The 22,301-nt window shown below is 35.8% G+C and overlaps 1 protein-coding gene across 4 annotated transcripts in view; it reads right to left on the bottom strand.

Annotated features, from left to right (window-relative positions):
- The window catches only part of WASHC4 (WASH complex subunit 4), a 60,896-nt gene that overhangs the window by 26,839 nt on the left and 11,756 nt on the right, over positions 1 to 22,301 (bottom strand). For 3 of the 4 annotated variants that reach the window (XM_030821292.1, XM_030821293.1, XM_030821295.1), the window contains exons 8-18: positions 21,319 to 21,361; positions 20,656 to 20,759; positions 19,630 to 19,750; positions 15,744 to 15,867; positions 15,509 to 15,636; positions 14,593 to 14,753; positions 8,339 to 8,465; positions 4,253 to 4,378; positions 1,902 to 2,009; positions 1,242 to 1,388; positions 1,041 to 1,120 (exon numbers count right to left, since the gene is read on the bottom strand). In XM_030821292.1, the coding sequence (XP_030677152.1) occupies positions 1,041 to 1,120; positions 1,242 to 1,388; positions 1,902 to 2,009; positions 4,253 to 4,378; positions 8,339 to 8,465; positions 14,593 to 14,753; positions 15,509 to 15,636; positions 15,744 to 15,867; positions 19,630 to 19,750; positions 20,656 to 20,759; positions 21,319 to 21,361 (1,269 nt within the window). Of the gene's footprint in view, positions 1 to 1,040; positions 1,121 to 1,241; positions 1,389 to 1,901; positions 2,010 to 4,252; positions 4,379 to 8,338; positions 8,466 to 14,592; positions 14,754 to 15,508; positions 15,637 to 15,743; positions 15,868 to 19,629; positions 19,751 to 20,655; positions 20,772 to 21,318; positions 21,362 to 22,301 lie in introns of all 4 variants that reach the window. The other variant, XM_030821294.1, reaches the window with a different exon arrangement.

The following is a 22,301-nucleotide window of genomic DNA, read 5'->3' as shown; positions in this document are numbered from 1 at the left end:
AGAAATACTATCGAAATGAAACAAAGGTAACAAACACTCCAATGCCTGACATTGTCAGAATTCTGCACATATGCTTTAGTTGTAAACCATACTTGAAAAATGATATGCATAATATTCAAATATCAGTTTAAAATAAACATTTATTGACCATTTTTGGTTTTGGTAAATAAACTCATTTTCAATATTATTTGCTATGACTAGACTTAAATACTTGCATCACATGCTCCATTTTCCCTGACTCTTAAGTTGGAAAGAAAAATCTTTAAAAAAAAAAAAACTGCGACCCCCCCAAAAAAAAAAACCCACACTTAACATGTCTACAATCTTTGCCAAGTGACTATTTCACACCTTAAAGGGCAACAGAGTGATCATTAACTATCTTATAATGAAAAAGGTTCAATATTTCTTCCGAGAGTGGAAAATTAAATGCCACTAACGAGAAAAATGTCAGCTTCTCCAGAACAACAACAAAAAAGTTACAAATATGAATACTAAATGGAAATTGTGCTGTAACCTTAATTCAGCTGGAAACCAAAATTCAAATTTCCCTTCAAGAAACTTACTGCTTACTCAACAAAAAGAAAACAAGAAAGCCAGAAGGAGCTACAAAAATAAGCCTTCCGAAAACTAATTCAACAATGTTAATTCAAATTCGTGTCTTAAAATTATAGAACACTACGTATCACGGATTGCTAAGTCTCACACAAATAGAGGAAGCCCTGTTATAATGCAGCAATTTAAGTCCAATAGAGATACCCAACATAATAATCACAATATGCATCAAAGTCTGCCAGATGCTCTGAGGTTGCACTGCTTTTTCTCACATGAGTTTTTCTAGGGGCTACATGCTTCCTGCAGAAGCAAAGCTAAATAAATATGATCCCTAGTCACAGTCTCATTTTGGTCATGCTAAAGAAGTTACAGAAAGGAACTAATGCTCCATCTGAATTTTATTTCTTCTCGTGCTATGCTAAAAAGAAAATCAATGTTTCTATTAACCCTGTCTTTGGAGTACCATAGCATATGCCAGTCCTACTTACCGTTCTCTAAGTTCACTAATAAGATCCAGTTTTTTCATAACTACTTGAAGTGGAAAGAGTTCTTCATCTTTAAATGTTTTCTATCAGCGACAGGAAAAAAAGGCAGAGAAGTTGCAGTCAAAGGTTTCTAGGGTCAGTAACAAGGGAACTGTGAAATCTCAGATCTCATTTCTGTTCCATAAGGAATAGCAATACACTTACCATTTGTGTGCCAACACTTAGTGCCAAAGAAACAATAAGTCGCCGTTGCTTTGTGCTTGGTCCATTTAGAGTGTTTTCAGCCAAAACTAGAGCAGAGAGCACATCAAGACGCTGTTCGCTGTATTTTTTGTCAGAAATCACTCTTTTCTTAAAAATAAAACAGGAAAACTATTTGTTTTGTTTCTGAGGCAATAAAAAAAGACTCTGAAGAAAAACTTCTGGATTATCTTTTCCATGATTCAATTTAAGAGAGCATACACAAATAGTTTCCCCATTAAGCTTCTGATAATATTTTATTTATACTTTACTTCCATAATATGATCCCTTAGTACTGTCAGAAACAGCAAATGTATTAGGCATACTTTAAGATTCCCATGTTAATTTAATAAGAAATCATTTTTTAAATGATACATCAATTTCAAAAGTACAAACAATGTTTTTCTAGAAGTGTATTAATGTATTACATGCTGTAATTTCACAGTAAAGATAATGCCAATAACTTGAAGTAAAAATTGTAAAATACTATGGAGATAAATAACCAAGCATATTATGTTTGAAGGAATGGAATAAACAGGTTAAACCAGAAAACACATACAAAACAACGGAAGAACAAACAAAAAAGATAACATACTTATGCTAAATGCATAATAATTTGCATACCTTGGCCACAGAAATAGAATGAAGAGCCTGATGTTGAAGGTGCTGTGTTATATGTGAAACTGAATCAGCCACAACCATGCTTCTCCTGTAGAACATGTGCTCTATTGCCTAAAAAGAATCAGAAATAATTTTGTGACAATCAACTTAAAAATTTTAGGCAAAATTATAGAAGATCTTTACGACCTTAGGCTAGGGAAGGGATTTGTAAATGAGATACAAAAAAACCTTACAGGCCTGGCGTGGTGGCTCACGCCTATAATCCCAGCACTTTGGGAGGTCAAGGCAGGCGGATCACCAGGTCAAGAGTTCGAGACCAGCCTGGCCAACATTGTGAAACCCTGTCTCTACTAAAAAATACAAAAATTAGCCGGGCATGGTGGCATACGCCTGTAGTTCCTATAGCTGAGGCAGAATCGCTTGAACCTGGGAGGCGGAGGTTGAGGTGAGCCAAGATCGCACCACTGCACTCCAGCCTGGGCAACAGAGCAAGACTCCGTCTCAAAAAAAAAAAAAAAAAAAAAAAAACTTACAAAGTATAGAACTGATAAATTCAACTATACTAAAATTAAGCACTTCTGTTCATCAAAAATCTCTATAAAGAAAATAAAAAGGCAAGCCAATGTATCACAAAATATCTACCAGGTACAAGTGACTAATGTTCAGGATCTAGGAAGACCCAAAATGAATGAAAGATTTTGTTTTTTAAAGGCACACAATCCAATTAAAAAAACTGAAAAGACATGAACAGATTTTTCACAAAAGAAGAAACATAGTTAATAAATAATTGAAAGGATATTTACCATCACTAACAATCAGGGGTTAAATATTAAAAATAATAATCAAAACCAATTATATCCACTAATTTATTTTTAAAAATGAAGCTCGATAATACCAGTGTTGGCCAATTGGAAATACAATTTTATTTCTAATGTAATTTTCTAATGTATTGTGGGAGGCATATATATATATATATATAGTCTGTCTATAAAGACAATGTGACATCATCTTGAAAAGCTGAACATACACGTAACACATAATCCAGTAACCAACTTTAGGTATACAATTCCTTACAAAAACTCCTGCACAAGTACACCAACAAATGCATACAAGGATGGCAACATTGTTTATGATATAAAAACTGGAAACAACCCAAAGTCTATCCACAGGAAAGCTACACAACAATGAAAATAGATGTGCTACTCATCCCAACATGGATACCCTCAAATACAAAATGCTGAGTAAAAAACAAAATGTTGAATAAAAAAGCAGATCAAAAAATACATAAAATACTGCTCCAATAATAAAACTTCAAAAACATATATAATGATTAATGTTTTATGGATTCATCCATATTTGGCAAGCTAAAAAGAAAAACAAGGGAATGATAAACATAAAATTCAGGACAGTAGTTTCCTCTGAGGTGGACAGGTTGAGATGCAATTAGGAAGAACACAGCATTTGAAAATATTGGTAACATTCTATTTCTTAAGTGGGACAGTGGTTTATTATTATTTTTAAAACCATGCTTATGTATTACATATTTATACATATTCTAACATACACATATACTCGTCTGTATTTATAGTTCATAAAAAATAAATCTAACATCAAGTATCTATAAACAAATAATACAAAGAAAAAAAGGCTGAAAATCCAAAGGCAGAATCTCCACAAGAAAAATCTTTATTTCCTGAACAAGTCTAGTCAATTATTAGGAGAAAATTTACCAGCAAATCTTAATTTCAATTTTTACAAAAGGTTAACTGGGCTTTCCTGCCTACAGGTTTTTTCTTTAATACAGAAGTAAGCTAAGAAACACGTTACCATACTTGCATAAGTGCACTGTAATTCTTAATTCATTTGACCACCTCTATAAGTAGTCTACTGTTCAAATCACAAGATTACAGCATTTCATCTAAATTACAAAATAAATAGCCTTATGTTAACTAACCTCATACGCATGTAAACACTATAATGGACAATGGTACACAAATTTTTTTTTTTTTAACTCATGCAACCTTTTTAAAACTTCCATGAGTAAAGCTTTACTGATAATATTAAACTTTTCCATATTCTTTCTTTTCTCTCTCACTACATTATCTTTTTTTTTTTACTGTGTGAACTGGATATATTAACTTTATTTAATAAAGCTTAAATATAATGACCAGTCGTAAGTAGTTACTCAGAAATTTATTTAAATGGCTAGTTCCTTTATTCAATTGAGAGAGAAGTACTTTCTCACAATTTTCTGTTCTCATATAATCATGTAGTCAAATCTTACAAGATTGTCCTAATTTAAGCCTGGGTCATTTCTCAATTATGATGGCGAAGTAAAATAATCTAAAACCTACCTTGAGAAGTTCAACAAGCCTGCACAATGCCTTAACTGAGGTTTTGGTCATTGGCTTTTGCATGGACATGTAGAGATTCATTGTAGTTTTAATAATGGTACTAATACTATATGCATACAAGAAGCCCTGCAAAGGAAAATACTGATTATAATCGAAAGGAAAGATTTTCTTCAAGATTTCGTTACCTATTTCACAGCAGTTATTCCTCAACTTACCAATAATTAATGTTTCTAAAGTTCATTTTAAAGCCAACTCTTAAGATTTGGAAATATTCTTCCTCACAGAGACAATGTTATACACGGTGGTTAAGTTTCAAAGCAGCCCTAACCGTTTATTTATCCTGTCACATACCAGAAGTTTTGTACTGTCAAAATAATAGTGTATAATTACAGCTTAAGAATCTTTCCCTTAAAAAAGTTTTGAGTGAAACAATTTGGATGTTAGAAAGGTATCTATTCATCCTTATCTTACCTGCCAGGGAAGAGAATAAAGACTCCTATCTGTTGCCAGATCTGTTGCCAGGACTCTAAGGAGTCACAAATTGAAAAATAAGGAGAAAGAGAGCTGTTCTTCAGTCAATACAGATAGGCACAGAAATTTCTGAGTTCCAAGCCAAGTCCCCCTTTCCTATTCACCTAGACCAACCCCCACAGTCCATCTGCTATCTCATCCTTGCCTAGTTTGGTGCTAATTAGGCTTTCTCTCCTTCCAGCCCAGTGAGAACAGATTCTCCATCCCTTCTCTGTTCATGAAGGAAGCCAGGTCTTGTGAGGTGTTAAAATTCTTTTAATGGTATTGAACTCGGTGAAACAGTGGGATAAGAAAACAGGAAAAAAGGGATATTACTTCTCAAACGCTTTTTCATTTAAACCCAAAAGGGACACACAGAAAAACACAAAGATAATGATGGAGATTCTTTGGGTCTATAAAGTTCCCAAAAGAGACACATGTACAGTTTAGCAAGGAACCTTAACTATGTTATTGTAGATGCATTAAGGTGGTGGGGCGGAAGATATATGCCAGTGTTCCTCAACCTTTTGCACCTGTCCCACCACATGTGAAAGTAAGTATTCTCCCATCGGAAAGCGGCTCACTAAAGGAATGATACTCAGCACAAAGTAGGAGTTCCTCTGAACCACACACAAAGCTTCTCTGTGGCGAAGAGACAGGCTAAATTAAGAAAATGAAAAAATCAAAGAGAGGATAGCATCCTGAGAAAGGCGACCATAAGACCAAAGCTTGGCACATACATGCAGAAAGAGCCACAGTCTTACCTTGTCGGCTACAGGACTATTACATCAGACCCTACCCTAGTGCAGCCCTGGGAAAAATTAAAAAGCACAAAGAAAGAACAGCAAAAATCTAACTCTAAGTCAGGCAGAAAAAGGAGGCTTCCCTTTTTTAGAGGTACTTAAAGTACAAAACTCCAGGGCCCATATTAGCTCATTCCCAGATAACCATTAATTTGTGAAGGGATGTATTTTGAAATCTAAATTGTGAGGGAGAGGGTAGTCTGGAGTCTGTATTAGTTAATGATAGAATAAATAATTTAGACCAGCCTTCCCACTAAGAACAACTAGAAAATCTGGGCAAAACAGTTTCAAAATGTCTCATAAGGCATCAAAGAGGATTCAAAAAAATAAGATCTGGAAGACAGAAACTTAGAGAAGTGAGCCTGGCATTGTTGCTTTCTCTTAAATCATCTGCCTTCAAGAGAAAAGCCAAACATACCTTTCAACAACATCTCACAAGGAAGGGAGATAAAAATAGGAGCTCGGGGCTCATCGGAGCTGGTTTTCGTAAACCACCTAAGTTCTGAGTTGGCATCCTGAAGGATAACCCCCCAAAAAGTAATGGTGAATTAAACAACCATCACAGGATCAAAATCCCGCTTCAAATCATCTTGATCAACCTACTAGACTGATATAACCTGGGTTGCTAACTGTCCTAGACTAGCTGTGCACAAAAGCAAATACAAATACAAATCCCTTCTGGAGGAAGAAAATATCCAGATCCTCAAATTACGTCTACAGCTTTTCATATACAATGTGTGGCACTCTATAAAAAAATAACTGGGTATATAAAAGGTAAGAGATGTACAAAAACAAGAGAAACAACAGATAAGAGAAATATCCAAATAATGAAATTATTAGACATGTGCTTCAAAATAAGCTGAACGTGTTGAAGAAAATAAAACACAAAATCAAGTATCTCAGAAGAGAACTGTAAACTATAAAAGCCAACTGAAAAGTAAAATTATTAAAATTTAAAACTCAGTAGATGAATTTAACAGCAGATTAGAGACAGATGAAGAGAGAATTAGAAACAAGGAAACAGAAAAGAAATAATGCTTGAAGAGTTAATGGTAAAGAATATTCCATGAATTCAAGAAGCTCTACTGACCCTAAAGTAGCACAAACACACAAAGAAAACCACACCTGGGGCATTGTAGGAACACTGCTAAAAGCCAAAAAGTAAAGAAAGATACATATTTTAGAAGCAACAAACCTACAGTTGACTTCTTAACAAAAACAAAGGAAGCCAGAAGACCATAAAATGACACCTTTAAAAGCTAGAAGAAAAAAAAATCCGACCAACCTAGAATTCTAACACAGCAAGATGATTGAAATGAAGACATATTCAGACCAAAAACTATTATAATTCATCAACAGAGACTTGTATTAATGAAATACTAGCAGGTATTCTCCAAGTAGAAAGAGATGAAAATTAAGAGATGCAGGAAGAATAAAAAGCGACAGAACAGGTAAATACGAGTAAATCTAAATAAACACTGACTATAAAAACAACAATAGCAATAATAATGCCTTGTGAGGTTTAAAATAGAGAGGAACTCAAAGTACACAACAACAGCACAAAAGATGAGAGGGAGATAAACAGAACTAAAGCTGCTTAAGATCCTTACACTGTCAGGAAAGTGGTAAAACTACTAACTTATATTAGAGCTAAATGAGTAAACGATGTATCTTAAAATGTCTAAAGTAACCACTAAAAGAACAGTAAAATAATACAGAATTAAACTAATGGAGGAGAAATAAAATTAAAAATACTCCAAAAAAGAACAAGAGAGGAAAAGAAAAGGGACACAGAACAGGTGAGACAAATACACAGCAACTAGTCAGGTGGTAGTTTAAAACCAAATATAACAACAATGACATACAGAAAAAATAATACTATTAAAAAAAAGATTATCAGATAGGAGAAAAATATATGCTACTTACAGAAGACACACATTAACTATAAGGAACCAGAAAGGCCACAAGTGAAAGGATCAAAAAAGATAATAAAATGCAGACATTAATTAAAAGAAAACAGTTATAGTTAATATCACACAAAAGAGACCTACAACAAAAAGCATTACTAGAGATAACAAGGATAATTTCTTAACAAGAAAAGGTCTAATTTACTAGGAAGATAGAACAATCCTAAACATTATATATTTAGCCTCAAAATACACAAAACAAAAACTACAGAACAAGGATAAACAGACAAATCCACAATAATAGTGGGAAATTCTAACACAACTCCCAGTATCTGAAATACACAGACAATATCATTAATAAATATGACCCTCTTGTCATATACAAAATGCTACAACTGACAAATACAAATTATACATTCTTTTCAAGTGGACGTGAAATGTTTACCAAAGTTGACCATAGGCTAGGCCATAAAGCAAATTTCAAAATACTAAAATTATTTAATTATTGCTACAACTCAATAATAAAATAACTAGAAAATTCTCATACATTTCAAAATAAGGAAATCTTTCAAAAAGCCCACAGTTATAATAAACATTTTAAAATAGTTTGAAATGATAGTAAAAATACAACATATCAAAACTTCTAGGATACAGCTAAATAGCCAAGTTTTGAAGGAATACAGAGCTTTGAATGGGTTGTTAGAAAATTTAAATTAGTAAGTCACACAGATCCCAACATAACCAAATCAATTTGTTTTAATAAACAAAAACATACTCTACCCTTTGTTCAGTTTTTTCAAAGTTTAACTTCTGTAAGTCAGATTAAAAAAAAAATGATTCCCCGAAATATTATAAGATGCAACTACCTGTATAAAAACATTACATCTATTGGTGAGATCTTCAGCAAATTTATCCATTCTCTGCTCTTTAGATAAAATAGATTCCATTTTCATCATCCATGAGCTCACAAAGACGTAGTAAGACTGTACATCTCTAACAAAGGAAAATATTGGGGTTACTCAGCAAAGAAAATTTACTTCCATTTCTTGATATTGATTGGAGCACATTATTTCCCTGCAGCAGTCATTTCATCTTTCTGGTTTTCAAAAGATAAATATTATACAGACATATATAATTTACTCATTCAACAAACATGCCAGGCACTGTTTCTCAGTACAGGTACTGAGAACACAATAGTGAAATCAGCAGTAAATAAAACGAATACAAATCCCTGCTCCCATGATGCTTACATTCTAGAAAGGAGAGCTGTATAACAATGCAATCAATAAGTAAAATTTTAAATTAATTAAAAGATACATACTACAGAAGAAATAAAAGCAGGGGAAAAAGGTAAGGACTGGGGTGGAGGTACAATTTTATATAGAGTGATCAAAGTAGGCTCATTGAGTAGGTGATTTTGAGCCAAAGTTTGAAGCAGATGAATGAGTAATTCATGCAAATATAGAAGAAGTGTAGAAAAGTGAATGACAAACACAAAATCCTAAGACATTTGGAAATGTGTCTGGCTTGTTCAGGTAATAACAAAAAAGTCAGTATACCTGAAGCACTGTGAGCAGGGATTAGATCAGCGAGATACAGAGGGAGGGAGTGGGGAACTAGAAAGGTGAGATGGGGAAGGGATTTGTGGAAGGCCTTGCAAGGAGTAGGAATTTTGACTCTGAGAGAGACAGAAAGCCACTAGAGGATCTGAGCAAAGTTCAACTTGATCTAAGTTTAGTTTTAAGAGGATCTGATGAGTTGAAAATAAACTACAGAGGGGGCAATGGTAAAAGCAGGAAAACCACCTAGAAAGCTACCGTAATAATGCAGAAGAAAGAGGATGACAGCTTGAACCAGAATAGGAACAGTGGAAGTGGTCAGAATTGGAATATAAAAGCTAATAGTTATTGAATGCTTACTACATGACAGCTACCGTTCCAAGCACTTTACACACACACACACACACACACACACACACCTCTTTCAACCCTCACATTAACTTTATGAAGCAGGTACTACAACCTCCACACAGAACAAGAAACTGCTACACAGAGAAGTTAAGTAGGCACCAAGATCATAAGTTCAGCCAAGATTCAAGTTCCCATCCAAGGAAGCTTTCCCCTCCCAGAAAGACTAGGGCAACACAAAATGTAATTCTCTCTACTATTCAGGATGATTACAAATACTAAATCACTCCATCAATGTTTCCCAACTCAGTCTCATTCCAGATGGGAACCTCTTTACATTCACAAGCTGTTTAAGCTATACTTTTCTTTAAAAAACTTAGTATGTGGCCGGGCACGGAGGCTCACACCTGTAACACCAGCACTTCCGGAGGCCGAGGCGGGCAGATTGCCTGAGGTCAGGAGTTCGTGACCAGCCTCGCCAACATGGTGAAACACCATCTCTACCAAAAATACAAAAATTAGCTGGGCGTGGTGGTGCACGCTTGTAGTCCCAGCTACTCTGGAGGCTGAGGCAAGAGAACTGCTTAAACCCGGGAGGCGGAAGGGGTTGCAGTGAGCCAAGATCGTGCCACTGCACTCCAGCCTGGGCGACAGAACGAGACTCAGTCTCAAAAACAACAAACAAAAACTCAGTATGCAAAAATGGGCAATTCTCCTTTATGGAATCGGACACTACTAACTTTTTAAAAATCTTCTTTAGTTACACAAGGTAAAGAAATGTCTCATTCTTACAGGTCAGAATCAGCTAGAGGATAGCTCTTCAGGGCAAGGAACTAAAGACACTCAATTACGTTTAGAATCCCACACTGAGGTCAGTGGCTAGCCATATTGCTGGGCAATCTGTCAATCTCCAGAGTTCAATCTAAAGAAGGATCCTGTCAAAATCTCTAATAAATGTGACTCAGGGAGGTGAAACCCTAGCACAAAATCTGAGAAAACCGGTTTCTACAGAGCCATAATTCCATTAGACGAAAAACACAAATAGTCGTACTTTGTGGCTTTGCTTAGAATGGTGCTGAAACATATTGTTTGACTTATGAATGATTTCCTTTTTTAAAAGCCTGGTCCTTTTTTAAAAACAGAGAGCACGGTCCTAGAGCAACACCTTCACTTTTGAGGAGGAGGTTGTGATCAAGACTCAGCAGGAATCCCATGTACGGCAGAGAACAGAAACGTCATAAGCAAGGACCACAGAAGGAGACCTAGGCTAGACTGTGGAAGTCTCCCTGATGAGCAACTGTGTCAATAACACTATGAAGAAGGCAATAATACACAGTGATCGGCATTCAGCCAGCTTTAGGTAACACTATAGGATAATGCAGAGGCTTTTATGTCACTTCTGCCCATCACTCTGTCATCACATCCAGATGACAGATGATCTTTACCTCTTATAAATACATAAAAATGAAATTGCTTCAAGTTTTAAAAAGCAAGTTAACTGACAAAGAGTACAAAAATCGCCAAGTGTCCTACTGGATTGTCCATTGCATTTCAAAGCACAAACAGGAAAAATACCAAGGTAAAAAAACAAATCTCCTGCCCCAACATAAAGCACTAAACAGTGTCAACGCCTATATGTCAACATGAGGGGTTGAAACAAAGATTCAGTCCTCTGTCCTCTAAAGGCAGTATTTTCCAGTGTTAAAGTGGTTGTGAATCAAAAGCAAAATGCAAAAATCCACAAACCTTGGACCCCAGTCAAGGAGGCAGCTGGGACACTGGCCACTTGGGGTCTGGTGTATAGTGTGGGGGCAGGAAAACTGTTGCTCATTGCTCTCCACGGCTCCCTACTCACTTATGTAAACTCTGAAGCCTGACCTTGGAACACCTCTTAGACACCCCCTCAACTTTCTCTAAAATGTCAGGACAAAGCCCATGCTGATCACATCATCCCTCTCCTGAGTTTCACTTTAGTGGAGTGAATTTTAGGTTTCCTTGACATAACTGCAAAGAGATGAAAAAGATAACTGTGCCCTTCATCTTCATGGAGCTCTGTAGTAAAGAATTTAGAAGCAAAATCTCATCATGTGATAAGTCTTTGAAAGTCAACTTATTTAACTGTCCACTTAATAAGACTCACTTCCCACAGATCTTGGACTGACAGTTATCTATATTCTGCCTACACAGCTTTAGTGAAGGAGACTACAGAGCAGCCTACACAACGCTACCTGCTGCAGAGGCACTAGAATGGGACTGGCACTGGTTTGAATGCCCTCTCTGACATGTACTTAGCTGTGTGACCTGGCAAAGTTCATTTCTCTAAGCCTCATTTTCTTTATCTAAAAATGGGATAAAAATAGTTTAGAGTAGTAGTTAATAGCCTGGGCTGTAGAGTTGAACTGCCTGCATCTGCCACCTACTAGTTGTATAAACTTGGGCAAGTTTAATCTCTGTAGGGTTTTCTTATCTACAAAATGGCAACAACAGTATCTACCTCATACAATTTTCTGATCATTAAAGGAGGTATGTGTGAAGTTCCTGGAATAGCTACTGGCGTACAGTAAGCACGCCATAAACATTAGTTGTTACATTTATTATTTTCTGCTGGAAGGCTGTTACATGCTTTATGGAACATGATATGTTTAAAGCTATTAGCATAATGCCTGCCATAGTTGAGAGCTTCATGATGTTGGCAATTATTATCATTACTATCTGTCATCTTCACCTTTTGGTTTTAGTTTAGCCTACTGAAGCCACAGAGATCAAATCTGTTCCCTCTTCATTCTGAATGCCCCTCAAATATTTAAAGAAACCCACCACATCATTCCACAGATTTCTCTTTTAAAGGCCAAACTATACAGACACTAACAAAGAGAAGATAAACAAGAAGGCATGGTTCTCAGACCTTCTGACATCCTGATCAGGTGCATCTAGGGATGCTGCAGTTTGTGACCCTCTCAAAACATGGCACCACCAAACACCAGCTATGATCTGATCAATAAAAATTCCATGGAATATACCTGGGTTATGAAGTAATCTGCACAACAAACCCCCATGATACATGGTTACCTATGTAACAAACCTGCACTTGTACCCTGAACTTAAAAGTTTAAAAATAAAAAATAAAAAAAAGTTTTCAAAAGAGGCCGGGTGTGGTGGCTCATGCCTATAATCCCAGCACTTTGGAAGGCCAAGGTGGGCAGATCACCTGAGGTCAGGAGTTCAAGACCAGCCTGGCCAACATAATGAAATCCCATCTCTACTAAAAATACAAAAATTAGCCAGGCGTGGGCGCGGTGGCTCACGAATGTAATCCCAGCAGTTTGGGAGGCTGAAGCAGGCAGATCACAAGGTCAGGAGTTCAAGACCAGCCTGACCAACATGGTGAAACCCTGTCTCTACTAAAAATACAAAAATTAGCCGGGCATGGTGGTAGGTGCCTGTAATCCCAGCTACTCGGGAGGCTGAGGCAGGAGAATCACTTGAACTCAGGAGACGGAGGTTGCAGTGAGCCGAGATCACACCACTGCACTCCAGCCTGGGCGACAGAGGGAGACTCTGTCCCAAAAAAAAAAAATTTAGCTAGGCATGGTGGTAGGCACCTATAGTCCCAGCTACTTGGGAGCTGAGGCAGGAAAACTGCTTGAATCTGGGAGGCAGGGGTTACAGTGAGCCAAGATAACACCACTGCACTCCAGCCTGGGCAACAGAGCAAGACTTGGTCTCAAAAAAAATAATAATAATAATAATAATAACGGAATTTAATGGAACTATCAATTCCCATGACCTAGATACATGATAAGTAACCCTCATCCAAAATGGTTGGGACCAGAAGTGTTTCAGATCTTGGAATATCTGCATTATATACTTAACAGTTCAGTATCTCTAATCTGAAATCCAAAATGCTCCAATGAACTTTTCCATTGGGCATTATGATGGCACTCAAAAAGTTTCCAGTATCGGAGCATTTCAATTAGGGATACTCAACCTGTACTATAACTAGTTTCCACAACGTGGGTATTACAGTTATTAATGTAAGCTAAGTATATATTGGCATTTTGAGTAACTGCATCACACTGTTACAAAATATCAACATTCTAAGAACTAAAATACCCACATTTTTCCCCACTTACTGCTACTCAAATGGAAAGATAAATCTCTGTATGTATCTTATATTACTTAATTCAGCTCTTTAATCTAAATCTAAACATTTGTTTTTATCCCTCTTCAATTCTGACTTAGGAGATCCACTAGCGTTCTGAAATGAGTAGACCTGCCTAAATCGGTTGTAGTTTTCCACTTTAATCAGAGGACATGGCAGTACTAAAAATGACATGCTCTTCCTTCCCCCAATGTATAGTAGTGATCCAACTTCCCTTTGATAGTCAAAATCAACAGAAAGTGGATAAGTATCCCCATTACATCTTTAGCCATATCACAAACAAAATTATCTGTCACCAGCATGGGGCCAGCAGCAGAGTCCTATGTCATTTCACTCAAAAGCTTTATCCAAGTTAACATGTGATTTTAACCATGTACTCAAGAAAGAATGTGCAATAAATTAATTGTTGAAGCTGGGTGATGGGAACGTAGGGGCTCTTTATACTATTTTCCCTACTTTATGTATATTTGAAAATTTACACAATAAGATAAACAAAAAATAAGGATGTAAATATCAGAAGAAACAAAGAGTTAAAAGTGTGCCTTCGGAGAGCAAGACTGAAATACAGGAAGGAATTGGGAAGAATTATCTTTCCCTTTAAGCTTTAGCACTTTTTGATGTTTTATATACATGCATATATTATTTTCATAAAAATAAAAATAAGGGGGAAAAAGGAAGCACATCAAGAAAAACTCAACCTCTCCCAAAATCACCATGGACACACAATATTTTTAATGCCATCAAATGATATCTATTGCAACAAAATCTGAGACTTCACTTCATTTGGACAAAAAATATTTAACACAGATGATAAAAACTATGTATGTACGCATTTATATCCATAAAGTGTAATCTGTCTACATCTTAAATTGACTTTCAGTGTAAAATATTCTTTACAAAAAACTTCTAGAAAACAAATATCCTAGAGATTGCCTGACCCTTAATTATCTAATCTTCTAATTCAAATGGTACTATACATTAAGAGTTAGTATAGTATTTGAAAATAAAGGATATCTAAATATTTTCATTATACTTGTTTTATAAAACCTACTTGGTAAGGGATTGAGCTTTCTGTTGTAGAAAAGTATCCCTGTGTATTTTAATGGCTTGAAGACTTTTTCTGTCTAGAAGTTTGGCAGCTGCTGGTATTTTCTGGATGAGAAAATTATCAGGAAACCAAATAATATTAGCAGTTAGAGTGATGGCTGGTACCTGAAACAGAAAAGGCGAAAAATCATTAAATGCAGGCTAAACAAGCTGTTTAAAAGTTCTATAATACATATGGAAGACAACTGATTTCAAGAAAAAATAACCACAAAAAATACTTATTAATATATTATGAGACAAATATCTTTCACTGTGGCAGAGTTAAGGCATTTCTACATCTGGTGTTGAGCATGACAATTTTATTCACCTGAGTGTTAAACAACACACACACAAAACACCCTCTCATGGACTGTCAGATAAAAAAATGCAACAATACAAACTTGAATCTTCACGTCCTTTAGTTTCATTCTATATAAGTATGTAAGTTTTAAAAAAAATTGGCTGGGTTATCACAGTTACTATCACTTGATGTTACACACAAACTAATCTTTCAATTTTGAAATGAGATACCACATTATGAAAATAGCAAAGACATAGAAAGAAATAATTTTAAATTTCTTCATCTTCAGTAATGAAAATCAGTGGCAAAGAAAAGGAAAAGAAAAAAGTAGTATTAGTAGCACTAAAAGAAGTTGTACAGGAACAAATCTGAACACCATCTACCAATATGTAGTAATATGATGTAGAAATAGGACGTATTTTTATTCACTAAGTTACTTATTTCTGGAATACTTGAATTTTACAAGTGAATACTTTTAAATTATTTTTGTAAACAGGAATAAAATGCATTTTAAAATATTTAGTTTTATCTGCAATCTTTTTAATCTACTCAAATTGAAAAATAAGTTTCAAGTTCTTACCTTCTTACAAATGTCCAATAAAGACTTATAAAACTTTTTATCAATAGTTCGAAAAATCTGAAAGTGCAATACAAAGAGCCCACAGATTCCAACATACTTGTCTCTCTGATCAATTTCAGAAGGTTCTCCTTACAAATCAATAACATAAGGGAAAGCAGAACAAATATACTTCAATTATGCTTTTAAGGAAATGCAAATTTTATAAACAAAAACCAAAAAATGCGATTTACATTACCAAGTTTGGCTTCTACGTTTGCAAAAATTGACCGAATACTGTGTGCAAATTCCTCAGCAAAAGTACTATTTTTTGACACAGATACTCCTCCATTGAGAGAATCAAATTGTTGTTCTATACAGGCCTAGATAGGAAACATCGAAAGAGAAATTCAGACTCTCAATAATAAATGATTAAACATTTAAATATCATACACAATATAGTGTATGATAAATTTCTATATTCATCATTTAAATTTTACTAAAACTAAAGCTCAGGTTCTTAATCTAATCTAATATTTAGATCTTTGTGAATGAAAAATATATATGTATTTATATATTTGGGTACTAGTTATGTGAAAGTAATAAAATTGAACCCAAATCTATAATCCTGTATAAAGAGATATACACGATGTTCAGAGATGTATAGAAGATAAAGCATATTTTTTATTTTACTTTGCACTTTTAAGAGAAGAGTTTATGTTTTCTCCTTACAATTACTTTCCTAGCACTTTATTATAGCATGTATAGAAATGTTTCCTGGAAAAAGAATCAATAACAAAAAAATTATCTTCTTAACCTAATGAACTAACATTTAAATTGATATATAGTTGACTCTTAAACAACATAAAGTTAGGGACACTGACCCTCGTGCAATCAAAAATCTTCATATAACTTTTGTCTACCCAAAAACTTAACTAGTAATAGCACACTGTTGACCAAAAGCCTTATGGATAAGTCAATTAACACATAAATAGATTAGTATCTGCATATATTTTATGCATTCATGACATACCTAACTTTTCCTCAAGTTTTTTTTTAATATTTCTAGGCTATGCCATTTGTCTGCAAGTTTTTTTCAAAATGTTGCTAATGTTCAAAAAATTTTCTAATACATTTATTGAAAACAATCTGTATATAAGTGGACCCGTGCACACTTCAAACCCATGTTGTTCAAAGGGTCAACTGTAAACAAGAGTTGAGATCAATCGGTTAAAAACTGTGATCATGTAAAACATAAACTAAAGGTAACCTTGAAGTATATTATAAATGGAATATAATGCAATTTCTAGTGGAACCTGCTCAAAGCAGCGCTGTCCAACAGAACTTTCTGTGATGATGGAAATATTCTACATCTGTGCTGTCTGATATAACTAGCCATTAACTATATGTGGCTATTAAGGACTTGAAATGTGGCTAGTGTGAGTAAAAAAGTGAATTTTGTATTTCATTTTAATTTATTTACATTAAAATAGCCACATGTAGTTAGAAGCTACCATACTGGACTGTGCAAACCCAAATTATATTCCCTGGGCCTAGGAAGAATTAAACAGACTTAAGGGTTGTCTTAAAAACCTAAACCTGGCCGGGCATGGTGGCTCATGCCTGTAATCCCAGCACTTTGGGAGGCCGAGGTGGGCAGATCACAAGGTCAGGAGTTCGAGATCAGCCTGGCCAACATGGTGAAACCTCGTCTCTACTAAAAATACAAAAATTAGCTGAGTGCAGTGGTGGGCGCCTGTAATCCCAGCTACTCAGGAGGCTGAGGCAGGAGAATCATTTGAACCCAGGAGGCGGAGGTTGCAGTGAGCAAAGATTGCGCCACTGCACTCCAGCCTAGGTGACAGGGCGAGACTTCATCTCAAAAACAAAAACAAAAACCAAAAAAAAACCTAAACCTAGAGGTTAACAGCAAACACAATACAGGCACACCTCACAGAAACCATGGGTTCAGTTCCCAACCACAGCACAATAACATGAGTGACACCAATTTCCAAGGTGGGCGGATCACCCAAGGTCGGGAGTTCGAGACCAGCCTGACCAACATGGAGAAACCCCATCTCTACTAAAAATACAAAATTAGCTGGGCATGGTGGCACATGCCTGTAATCCCAGCTACTCGGGAGGCTGAGGCAGGAGAATTGCCTGAACCCGTGAGGCAGAGGTCATGGTGAGCCAAGATCGCTCCACTGCACTCCAACCTGGGCAACAAGAGTGAAACTCCGTCTCAAAAAAAAAAAGAAAAGTTATATTTACACTATACTGTAGTCGATAATATTAAGTATGCAATAGCATTATGTCTAAAAAAAAGTACATTAATTAAAAAATAACTTTATTGCTAAAAATGGTAACATTTGAGCCTTCAGTGAGCGATCATCTTTTTGTTGGCCAAGGGTCTTGCCTCAATGTTCATATGCTGTCATCAGGCTTTGTTGTTCTACTTATAGAGAACAGGCAGAGTAAAGTAATATAATTTTTAAGGGCCCTAAGATTTTCAGAATGGCAAATGGGCACTGGCTTTCTTTGAAGTCAGGCACTGGCTTTTCCTCTATGAAAGATGTAGATGGCATCTTCCAATAGAAGGCTGTTACATCTACACTGAAAAATCTGTTGCTAAGTGTGGCCACCTCTATCAGTGATTTTAGCCAGATCTTCTGGATAACTTACTGGCTTCTACATGAGCACTTGCTACTTTTGCACTTTTATGTTATGGAGACAGCTTCTTTCCTTAAACCTCATAAACCAACCTGTGCTAGCTTCAAATTTTTCTTCTGCAGCTTCCCCACCTCTCAGCCTTCAGAGAATGAAAGAGACTTACGGCCTTGCTCTGGATTAGGCTTTGGCTTAAACTAATGTTGTAGCTGGTTTGATTTTCAACTCGATCCAACAAAACTTTCTCCATATGAGCAGTAATGCTGTTCCGCTTTCTTATCATCTGTGTGTATACAGCACTTTTAATTTCCTTCAAAACTTTTCCTTTGCATTCACACGTTGACTAACTATTCACAGAAAGAGGCCTTTCAGCCTATCTCTGCTTTCCCCACCCCGCCAAAGATGGAGTCTCCCTCTTGTCGCCCAAGCTGGAGTGCAATGGCATGATGTTGACTCACCGCAACCTCTGCCTCCCGGGTTCAAGAGATTCTCCTGCCTCAGCTTCCCGAGTAGCTGGGATTACAAGTGCCTGCTGTAACACCTTACTAATTTTTGCATTTTTAGTAGAGAGAGGATTTCACCTTCTTGGCCAGGCTGGTCTCGAACTCCTGACCTCACATGATCTGCCTGCTCCGCCTCCCAAAGTGCTGGGATTACAGGCATGAGCCACTGCGCCCGGCCCTATCTCTACTTTTGATATGACTTCCTTGCTAAGCTTAACCATATCTAGCTTTTGATTAAGAGACATGAAACTCTTCATTTGAACACTTAAGAGGCCACTGTAGGGCTATTAATTGGCCTAATTTCAATATGGTTGTGTCTCAGAGAATAAAAAGGCTTGAAGAGAGGGAGAAAGATGGGACAACAGCCAGCCAGTTGATAAAGCAGTCAAAACACACACAACATTTATCGATTAAGTTCATCATCTTACAGGGGCACTACTTGTAGCATCCCAGAACAATTACAATAGTAACATCAGAAACCACTGATCACCATAACAGCCATAATAATAATGAAAAAGTTTAAAATATTACAAGAATTACCAAAATGTGACACAGAGACAAAGTGAACACATGCTGTTGGAAAAATGATGATGAAAGACTTGCTTGATGCAGGATTACCACAAACCTTTAATTTGTAGAAAATGCAATTACCTGGGAAATGCAATAAAGCAAAATGCAATAAAACAAGATATGCCTATACCTAACTACTAAGATTAGATGTTAATCCTCAAATATTTTTATCCATTTACATAATTTTTCTGAAACTCTTACTCCAAATACAAGTAATATACTATTAATTTTGTTGGCTACTAGATAAAGAAATACTTTAGTACTCTAACAATAATTTTAAGCCAAAGCACTTTTTAAAGAAAAATATATTCAACAGTATATTATAAAAGTGTCCTACTGTAATTCTGAGCTTTGTCGTCTAATATGAGCCCAATTGTTACAGCCTGATACAGACCTACTTACCTGGAATATCATTCCATCCAGTAATTGCCCTTCTAGCTTCAGCAAGAATTTTTCAAATGGCTTTAGTTTTTCTTCCTGAATTCCAAATTTTGAAGGATTGTGATGGACAGATTTCAGTAACCTTGTGGAAAATTAAAAGAAACATCTGAAATCTACCTAATAAATTCTTAAATTAAAAATTAAAAATTTTCCTGGAAGTCAAAATGTTATGTTTATATTTCTTGTTTGGCTCCACATATTTGAAAATTTGAACACAACAATCCTAATAGATTTTCTTACGCTTTTTAACATTATCTTCAATCAAAATGCCTCATACTCTGTACATACCAGACATTTAATAAGTACTTAGAACATGAATAAACCATGGTCTAAAAAAAAATCAGGGTATATAATAAAATAAAACCAAGCTCAGAAAAGAAAAACTGTCGGGCTGGGCATGGTGGCTCACTCCTGTAATCCCAGCACTTTGGGAGGCCACGTTGGGCGGATCATGAGGTCAAGAGATCGAGACCGTCCTGGCCAACACAGTGATGAAATGCCGTCTCTACTAAAAATAAAAAATTAGCTGGGCACGGTGGCACACACCTGTAGTCCCAGCTACTTGGGAGGCTGAGGTAGGAGAATCACTTAAACCCAGGAGGCAGAGGTTACAGTGAGCGGAGATCACGCCACTGCACTCCAGCCTGGCAACATAGTGAGACTCCGTCTCAACAAAGAAAAAGAAGAAAAAACTGTCACCTAAATAGAACCCAAGGAAAAAAATAAATCTGAGTCCTAAGCTAGGCAAATTAACTTTCTACTACTATAAGAATTAGGATGCTTTATACAGATATACTCGTCCCAACAAACTCATGTGAAATTAAAGAACAGTTACTGTATTCATAAAAATATTTGATATGAGCTCCTTCTAAATATCAATCCCCAGGTCTTTTAGAAAAACTGTATCATTTATATTTGTTTACTTTTTACTAACACAAATACATTAACCAAAGAAAGAAACATTTTAAAATATTTTAATTGGTGTACCTTTTGTACATAGTCCAGTGGTCTTTCAGTGTGATATGATTATCAATAATTTCATCCAGGGTGAGCAAAACTGTTAGCAGTTCTCCCAAGTGCTCATACATAGTCTGTCAAAAAACCTTTAATGATTATCATTTAGTCACTAGTTAGAAGTTAAGCCTCATGTAGACGTTTAAAGTAAAATCATTTGGGCTAATTACTGAATTAGTAAAAGCAGTGGGTAAATCAATTTATTCAGCTACAGGTTGGATCCTCAGAAAGGACTATTAGTCTTTTAGTCTTAAACACAGAACACTTTTCTCTTTTTAAGATGAACAAAATTTCATCCTTAATTGCAATAATGCAGATTTATTTCATTGTCCAAAGAGATCATTTAGAGAATCTGCATTAGGGCACTACTGGGAAAAACTAAGTTACACTGATAATGGTCAATAATGACTCATCAACTTCACAGATGAAAGAGAACAAATGCAAACACACACACACACACACAATAATGACTCATCAACTTCACAGATCAAACAGAACAAATGCAAACACACACACACACACATGCACACCCCTTTAAGAGCGTTGCTATGAGTGTCATACTCTCCAACCATACAAACTCCAAAGTAAAATATAGTAAAAATTACAGTTTTACAGGTCAAGCTAAATGTCTTTTACCTGAAAATGAACTCCAGTTGTCTCTATAATTTTGGGTGCAATCCTATAATAAAACAACAATCAAGTTAAAAAAAAACTTTCCTTTTTGTCACAGTTTATTCTTATTTCAAATACACACAGGAGCAGATGATCTTGGAATTTTAATATTTATCTTTATTAAGGCTCTAGTCATTTAAAATTTAAGAGCATCAAGTCCACTTTCCCAAGAAGAGAACTACTTTGTGCATACTATTAGGATGGTGCAAAAGTAACTGTGATACAAAAACAGCAATAATTTTTGTACCAACCTAATAGTATTCTTGCCTATATCCCACTCATGGGTAGGGCTATGATGATAGGTGACCTATGAATAACCTTACCCATTTAAACCCAAATGATGTATCTTGGGATAGAGGTAGAGAAATATTAAAAGTGGTATTCATATCTTTCTAAACTATTAGAATTTCTCAATTACCAACTAGAATTTTTATTATCCTATCCAAACTGGTCTTTATGAATGAGTCCTCTCTTCAGTTGGGTTTGTTTGAATTCTCATCCCTACTGAAAAACAGTGCATACTACTAGAATTATACCAAAGTCAAAGTCAAAGAAAAATTCTCTTCTACCTCCTACTCATTTTGCTCAGCAAGTTTTAAATAGTACTTATAATATTAAAGCACATATAGATATTCTACAAGATAGAATGCATATTTTAAATTTAAACACAAAATTCAAATAAATTTCATCCTTCTAGGGCAGGGGTAGGATGAGGGGGAGTCTTCTTAGAACTACCCATCAGGTACTGCAGGGGGTGGGGGAGCTATACTCTCATTCTCTCCTGCCATGAGAGCTTCAGTGAAAAGACAGAACATAAAATAAATACCTAACTGAGGGGGAAAAATGGGAGAATAAGAAACAGTTAACACTCCAGTATAAAGAGTTTATATGCAGCATGGCATAGTAAGAACAATGAATGTGCTGGTGACCAAAAGAAGAGTGCCAAA

Source organism: Nomascus leucogenys, chromosome 10, assembly GCF_006542625.1.
Source record: "Nomascus leucogenys isolate Asia chromosome 10, Asia_NLE_v1, whole genome shotgun sequence".
NCBI lineage: Eukaryota > Metazoa > Chordata > Mammalia > Primates > Hylobatidae > Nomascus > Nomascus leucogenys.
This window is presented reverse-complemented; position numbering and strand designations above follow the sequence as displayed.